Genomic DNA, 8,494 nt, shown 5'->3' on the forward strand with positions numbered 1-8,494 from the left:
TTGTAGGATTGTTCCTAGATGCATATACCTTGTGTGTTATGCATTGGTTGAGTGTTGAACATACAAGTGTCTTGCCTTGTGCTTGTTAACTTGTATGTTCTTGTGTTCATTCCAAGTGTGAATGAGCACTGTGATCACTACCTTGTGGTGTTCACTTGGTTGATCAAGTCATGGTTTGTTTCTTAAACCTCATCTATGTTTGATCACATATTGCCTGTTTCATATGCATTTTATGATTTTCTGCATACAATGATCATAGTGTATTGTTGTGTTTCAGGAGTATTATGTTCATATGATTCAAGTGCTTCACAGCTTCTAGAGTTAGGTGTGAGTGAGTTTTGTTCAACTGTTCCCAACTCACATGTTAAGTCTAGAGTCTGTTTTAGGGTTTTGTCACGGAATAGCCAAAGGGGGAGATTGTAAGGTTGAATTTATTCAACCATCTAATTGGCTTTATTCCGTGCCAAATTTGCTTGTAATTCAGCATTTAGTAACCCTGTATTTAGGTGGGTTTGATGTAAGGGTAGTGAGTGAGATAGAGTGAAGATTGCTCAAGAGTGTGCAAGAAAACAGAGACTCGCGGCTGGGACTCGCGGGTGACTCGCGGCTGCAAGCCGCCAGAAGCAGCACACGTGTCAAGCATGCTGGAAGATGAACAGTCATGCTAGCTGGAGCACTACAGGACAAAACAGGACAACTGGCCATACGGTTATCTCTCGACTGGATCTCGCAACTTGGTCAAGCCGCGAGGTCAAGCCGCAAGCCACCCCTGTTTTGTAAAACCTGACGTTTCACATTCCTCTCCCACTCCAGTATAAATACCCCTTTTACCCACGATTGAAAGAGAGCTTCCAGAGAGAATTTTGAGAGAGAAACCCTAAAGAAAAACAAGATTGATTCACCCACAATCTATACCTTAGAGTCTCTTCAAATTCCTCAACTCTCTTCCTCTCCATTGTCAAATCCTCGAGAGGCATTATACCAAACCTGGTTCTCACCATCATCATCACTGTGAGACAGTTGTTTGGATTTCTAGGAAGCAGTTAGGAAGGAACCAATCTTCATTGGTTGATGCTATGGTCTAGTAGCGGAATCCGGGAAGCTAGAAAAGAAAAAGGTTCGGCGCAACCTCGTTGGAGCAAGAAACTTGGAGGGCTTAGGTGCACTGGGTAGATTAGGCTTGGAGGGTCTATTGCTGTCCTTGTATCCCAACTGTATTTTCTAGTGGATTGCTTACCGCTTGGAGGGCGGCGGAGAGGTTTTACGCCGAGGGCTTCGGTTTCCTCTTCGATAACACATCGCGTGTTATCTTTGTGTTTGCATCTTCCTTCTTCTCTATCTTTGCCTTTTCATTATCTGCTGTGGATTTTAATTTGTTATGGCTTAGATAGTATTTAATCAATTTCATATTATAGCATATGTTAAGTTTTCGCACACTAGTTGTTTGACATATTGCTTGATTTGATTAAGTTGTAATTTGGGGGTCTAAACGTTCAAAGGTGTTTTTACACGTTTTTGAACTTTCACCAACAATGAATGAAAAAGTGTAACTGATAAGGGCATTTAATAACATACCGAATGACTATTACCAACAGCAACATGCCTATTAAATCAAAAGACGTTTTAGTAAGAACAATAAATGATAAGTATCGTCTAGAGCTAGCATTCAATGCAAACATTTATGGAAGAATAGCGGCCAAGCAACGGATGAATAATCATTGCCAAATTAAATGGCCAACCGTTACGCCAATCATATAAATGTATAACATTAATTGACAGATAGCCAATAGTTAGAAGATACAGCTAAAAAGGCAACACATCTCCACAGATACAGATATGTGCTCCATGAGGCACAGTGACTGTTTTTAACTCTCTAAGTTATTATATTAACTCTTTGGAGTCAAAGTTTAAGAATCAGAATCCTTTAAGTCAGTGCCATATTGGTACCCCCTCTAATCAACCCTCTCTCTTTTGCAGGCTCGTCAAACATTCCATCTTCCTTTCTTCAAAAAAGATCATCCATCGACATCTCTAGACAAACTACCCAACCAAAGGTGAATTTTCACTCAGTTTGGTGCCTCTATGAGGAGAGACAAATAAGCCATCGTACTCTTTTTTCGACAGAAGGGTATCTTGTTCCAAGCCAAATGTCATGGAACACGAAGCTTACTGACAATAGTTGCCAAAATTATCATACATGGGCACAGTATAGAATCCATAAGAAATAGATCAAAATTATAGAAAATAAGTTGAATGCTTGATAGCTATATATGACTATATCATGTCAATTACATCATTCCATATCTTTTTCAATGCATACGGAAGATGAAGATACCTGAAATTTGTTGGATTTTCTTTTGAAATAATGCTCTAACATAATTTATTTAAAGCTTTTACCCATAACGACAACTCCTTCCAGGTCGTTGCAGCAGATTTCAGCTTCATTTTTAATGAGTTTGTAGAAGATAGAGAAAGTGCTACATTAGTGAAACCATGGAGGATTTCAGATCCAAATCATGTGGTGATGGTGATGAGCACAGCATAGAATCCTTAAACAAGGGACAAAATTACTACAATTAAGCAAAATACTCAATACAATTGGAAAAGTAGCCAAAATAAAGGGGACAAATTTAGGAACATTTCACATGACATCTGAGCAAACTCACATGAAAAATGGTGAAGTTCTACAGGCATCATGAACTCATGGTCACAACTGAGCTACTATAAATTGGAACTCCAGGCACCATTCTGTTCATTGCTTCACATTACATTACTGGATGTATGGTGGTCTGAAGTTGAAGTAAACAGAACATGGCTAGCACGACAGACAACAATACAGCTCTTGGATGTAATTTAGCTTGCTGGAAGTTTTGATTGTAGGAGGTTCATTTGGGTTGTATACTATTGTCCGAGGCCTCAATATTTTTCACATTTTGTCTGAAAACTGCGGAAGAGTTGAAGAAGATTTAAAAATCATTTATGATTACAGGTCTAAATTTTATACCAACAAACACAAATCAATTAAACAATCCTAACAATCACAGAGCATCTCCTGCTTTAAAAAGCATAATAGTAATTTCTGACAATGACATGACATTGACTTAAGATTGACCTTGATCTATCATTGAACAAGCACCAGACAAAAATTTAGTCAGTTTCTCCCCACTCTGCCTCTGGCACCATTGTCTCACCACAGGAAAATTTAAAATTCTTGAAGTAGAGAGTAGTAATGTGCTGAACCTTTTGAGCTCTCCCTTGGAAGAGAAGAAAGAACCAAAGCAGCAACCTATCCTTTGAAGAGGACTTCACATCTTCGCATTGACCACCAATTCCTAAATCTCAGAGAGAGTCTAAGTACGTCACCCTCCACACACGAGCAGTGTGTTTCAGCTCCTTTTAGAAGGTAAAGAAGCAACACTAGCTATCAACTACCAGAGTGTCTACCTGAAATTGAATAGCATGCTTTATTGGCTAGTTCAAACTTCAAATATACATGCTCAAAATTTTGCGTGATCAACAATGCAGTGAACGCATATTGACTTCATAGTCATACACGACAAAAAAATGACCAGCAGCTACTAGTGGTATGAAAATTTTAGTTGTTTGTTAGCAGGCCTATCTTTTTTCTTTTTTCAAGAACATGTTTTTTTAAGGGAAAATGAATCTTATCCACATGCAGCAATGCATTTTTATTTCTCTCTTTTTATTGGTTATATAATCATACTTTTAAGCTTCTCATAAAAAATTTAGATGGAATAGAATGATTTTTGGTAAAAGATTTTAAACTATTGATGAAGCTATTTTTAGAGGAGCCACATGCTTGATGAATAGATTGATAATCTCTAAAAGAGATTTCTTGTAAGAGGCTTAAAATTTATGGTTCTCAAATCAAACGTTGCATTGAAAAAAAAAAAAAAAAAAAAAAAAAAAAAAAAAAAAAAAAAAAAAAAAACCTGGTTCTTTGAAAAGGTATTTTGGCATTTACAAAAAGAATTTTGATGTTGGCCTGATGATGCATGAAAATTAACGAAATTGAGCAGGCTTCGGGAACACCAAATTTTGATGTTGGCCTAATGTCATTTAATGATTTGTTGGCTAATGTCAAGCCACCAATTTGACAATTCAAGCCATTCCAACACTAATGGATCCCAATATATAACATGCAGGCTTCAGGAACAAAACTAATAACTTTGTAACACATCCTTAAGCTGTTAAGCACAACTCACCAGACCTTCTAGATAATTACAGTCCCACTGCTATATACTCATTCAGTACATACAAGTCACCAGTAAAATAATAATACTCATTGTAACTTACAAAAGATCACATTAATCAAAATTAAAAAATAAAGTGGGAATTGTTGTTTTTCATGAGTAACAATCAGCATACAAGTGAAGAATTATGCTTGCATGTAGCAGATGTATCAAAGTCACCTTACTTGGGAGGAATTTTGGTAGGCTGGATTTCCATCCAGTCTAGGATGAAGTGGAGAACGATGGTGCAAAGGCTGCTGGCCTTGTCGATGAACCATAGGATGACTAGCATGATTTCTAGGCTCCCTTGGTCTTTCATTGGCAGCTTCAAACCATTCCAATTTTTCTAAAACTTCTTTCATTGATGGTCGAAGCTTAGGTTCAGCTGCAAGGCACTTTAGAGCAAGCTGAGATATATGGAATGCAGCCTTGGATGGATATTTTCCCCCCAACCGGGAGTCCATGATTTGTTCCAACTTTCTTATTTCTGATAGGTATGGTTTGATCCAATTAACCAGATAATGTTTCCCTCTTGGACGATTTGTATCAAGTACCCGTAAACCTGTTAGTATCTCAACTAAAACAACACCAAAACTATACACGTCGCTCTTGACGTACAAATGCCCTGTATAATCAGCATAACATATTGTCATGGCACAGCTTTTAAAACATTCAGGGTTAAGTAGCTGAAGTTTGCCAAAATTTAGGTCAAGCTTAGGCCTCACCCTCATTTGGCCTTAAGAGCACCAGAAGTCCAAAAGTTTTGGCAGAAATAATACCTGTGGCAAAATACTCTGGAGCTGCATAACCATACGTGTCAATTACTCGTGTTATCACATTTGCATGACTAGCTGATGGACCCAACTTCGCGAAGCCAAAGTCTGATATCTTGGCAGTATAGGACTGCAGTAAAACCAAAAGTTAAACAAGTTCAAACTTTATTTGTGAGACATTCTTTTTGTGACCAAGGAATTTTTAAACTTTTTAATTCCATGACGTGGTGGATCCATTTTGAGACGTGGGTTCACAAAGGGAAAATGGGTGTGCATAAAGTTTGGAAATGTGAACAAGATGAAAAGATGATATAATAATCAATTGGCTAGGGACAGTAGCAATATATCATTCCTTAGTGTATCTCTTGTAGTTTGATAGTTATTCACTTTTCAATAGAAATTTACCCCATCCAGCAGTATATTGGAGGCCTTCAAATCTCCATAAATAATTTGCTCATCACATGTGTGCAAAAATGCCAGGCCTCGAGCTGCTCCAATTGCAATCTTAAGCCGTATATCCCATGGAAATGGCCGAATAGCTGACCCCCCTGCATAAATAAAAGATGTGTATGGTAAACCAAATGAACGTTTACATTTGAATCACATTCACAGCACATTCCCTGCACATATGGACAGTAATAGAATTCAATTATGTTTTAAGCTCTTACTTCCAAACAAATGGTTTTCTAGGCTGCCTTTCTGCATGAATTCATAAATGAGGAGTAACTCTCTGTCCTCCCTGCAGTAGCCTAACAGCTTGATTAGGTTCGGATGAGAGAGCCTTCCTAAGAAATTCACCTCTGACTGCACCAATAAATTAGCACTGAGATAAGCATACATATTTAAAATGGTTTGAATGTAATGTTAAAAAGCAAATTAGTGAAACATCTAACCAAACTCCAAATAATGCATCTGTGTGTGTGTGTGTTGGGGGGGGGGGAGGGGAGCTCTGATGTGGTTTAGGAAAAAAAGAACTGTGGCTTAATTTAATACAGAGCAAGCACTCACAGCGTTAGGTAATTAATTGTCTATAAAGCCTTGGTCTCCACTAAAACTAGTTATGTTAGGCACCATTTGCACTAATCATTCTAACCAGAATAGTATTGTGTACCCCAGACTTAGTAGCAATGAGGAAGCTGCAATTCAGCCAAAGTAAACCAAATCACAACTGAATACATTGCTTCCTCTCTTCTTCTTTTTTCTCTGCAATTGTTTACAGTGACACAGCAAAATAGCATATCCAAAGGTTTCTTTTGGATATAATATATCAAAGGGTTCATTATAGTTATCATTACAAAATATGGGATTGTTCGCAATGTCCGCTCTAAATCTCAAATCTTTGAAATCAACGTGCTAATTTGAACTTAGTTAGCAATGTTTACCCAACCATCCAAATTAGTATTAAAAATCTAACAAATTAGTGAGTTGGTTAGGGTGGATATTGCAAGTTAATGAAAACTAACACATTAGAGCATCCCACCACCTAATCAGCCCACTAATTTTAAATAGCGTAGTGAACATTACAAATTGATCTCAAATCAGGGTGTCAATTGCAAGAAAAACAGAAAATGATGATAAACATTGCAATGAGCTTATAATTTTGGGTGTATAGCTGCAATCAACCCAAACAAGAAAGAGAAATCGCGAATAAGATCTTACATGACTACAATTGAAAGTGGTTTATACTATTTGCAACTACCTTTCCTGTCCAATTACCTTTTGCTTGATCTTTTTCTAGAAGTGGAGTAGGGTACAGTAAAAGGAAACAAGCAATGATGAATATAGCAACAAGAAGCACAGTAAAAGTGTAACTGAGAGGCCTAAATGGGTTCACAAGAAGCACAGTAAAAGCGCAACCGAAAGGACTAAAGGAATTCAAAACACATGAACTTCACAACTATATATTATTCGCTAACAAGTTTGGTAGAATTACCTGCCACTCCCGAAATCCTTTCAAGCTCTCGGGGTTCAATTTTTTGACAGCAATTACCATCCTATTTCCACTCTTGGATTGGCCCTTATCCTTGAGCCAACCCTTAAAAACCTGCCCAAATCCTCCCTCACCAAGTACTGTATCAGGACTAAAATTCTTGGTTGCAACCTTTAATTCTGTAAAACTGAAGATCCTCAAGTTTGGGGTGGGCAAGATTTGACCAAGGATTATTTCATCATTTTTGGAGCTACTGCTGTCTGTTTCAGACCTGGCTGGTGGGAATAGTGACGAACAAGAGAATTGTTCCCGAGGTGATTGGTTAGAATCTGAACAACTATCGTTGGTCTCAGTCTCAGAAATGGTGGGTGGGAATATTAATGGAATGGAAAAACTTGTAATTATTATCTCATAATTTTCAGGACTGTCTGTAGCAGACCTGGCTGGTGGAAATAATGAAACTATGGAATTGGAATTATGAGAGAATCTTGGAGATGTTTCGTTGGATTCTGAACTACCATCATTTTCACTATCTATGTTAATGGCTGGAAAGATTGATGGAATAGAAATAGGGAAGTCTGGATTTGTTCCATTCCTTATTAAACTAAAACTACCGAACTCTGAGTTGGCTGATGGGAAAACAGAGTACTCTGCTAGTGATTCACTTCTTTCTTCCCTTACTGTACTACCACGGTGCGAGTTGTTGGCAACAAATTCTGCAACCAAAAATTATGAAATACATAAATGTTTAAAGTTGAAATTATATAGTATTCAGTCACTACAATTTTCTTGTCTGACTCAAAATTCTTTGAAACTTAACTGAATCAACTTGGTGCTTCCTCATACTGATATTGGACAGAAAAATTTTGGGAGATTGAGAGCGAAAAAATTACATATGAAAAATTTGGAAGCTTCAGCGAAGATACTTTCTCATGGACTTTCGCTTTCCTTTCCACTTGACTGACTAGACCAAGGGCCAAGTTCACTTTCCAGAAGCGGTAGTTTCCTTGCGCTAAACAGTTTTTCAGTAGTGACAATGTGCGTTTTACATATGAAAAATTTGGAAGCTTCAGCGAAGATACTTTCTCATGGACTTTCGCATTCCTTTCCGCTTGACTGACTAGACCAGGGGCCAAGTTCACTTTCCAGAAGAGGTAGTTTCCTTGCGCTAAACAGTTTTTCAGTAGTGACAATGTGCGTTTGGCAGCTCTATTTGTCAAAACTCTGACTTTGAGGGGCTGTTCGGATTTCAAAAAATGCTCACTCATCACTCAAAAATTATCACTCCTTACTCTATAACTCATCATTTATCACTAAAAATACCACAACCTTCTAAGGTGGCAAGCCTAAAAATAAATGGAACAAGAACTTGAGCTTGAACTGCTGGCTGGCTGGCTGACTGAGGTGCTCTGAACCAATCATGGGGTTGGTGGGTTGGCATAGCTAAAGTTCAAAGATACTTAAAGGGCTTTGCTGGTTAGGTTGTGGGCTTTCAAACAAAACATTTGTGGGTATTTTTTAGTTTGACTTAGTCAGGT

At 37.8% G+C, this 8,494-nt stretch overlaps 1 protein-coding gene across 1 annotated transcript; it reads right to left on the reverse strand.

The window, feature by feature from the left end:
• Positions 1-4,282: 4,282 nt before the first annotated feature.
• LOC115984244 (probable serine/threonine-protein kinase PIX13) lies at positions 4,283-8,256 on the reverse strand. The gene is made up of 6 exons (XM_031107214.1): positions 7,776-8,256; positions 6,960-7,672; positions 5,695-5,830; positions 5,432-5,574; positions 5,033-5,156; positions 4,283-4,878 (listed from the first exon to the last, which is right to left on the reverse strand). Exons 1-6 carry the CDS (start codon positions 7,798-7,800, stop codon positions 4,430-4,432), a joined length of 1,590 nt encoding a protein of 529 aa, XP_030963074.1. The 5' UTR covers positions 7,801-8,256; the 3' UTR covers positions 4,283-4,429.
• Between the last annotated feature and the right edge of the window lie 238 nt (positions 8,257-8,494).

The sequence above is a fragment of the Quercus lobata genome, chromosome 4, assembly GCF_001633185.2.
Source record: "Quercus lobata isolate SW786 chromosome 4, ValleyOak3.0 Primary Assembly, whole genome shotgun sequence".
NCBI lineage: Eukaryota > Viridiplantae > Streptophyta > Magnoliopsida > Fagales > Fagaceae > Quercus > Quercus lobata.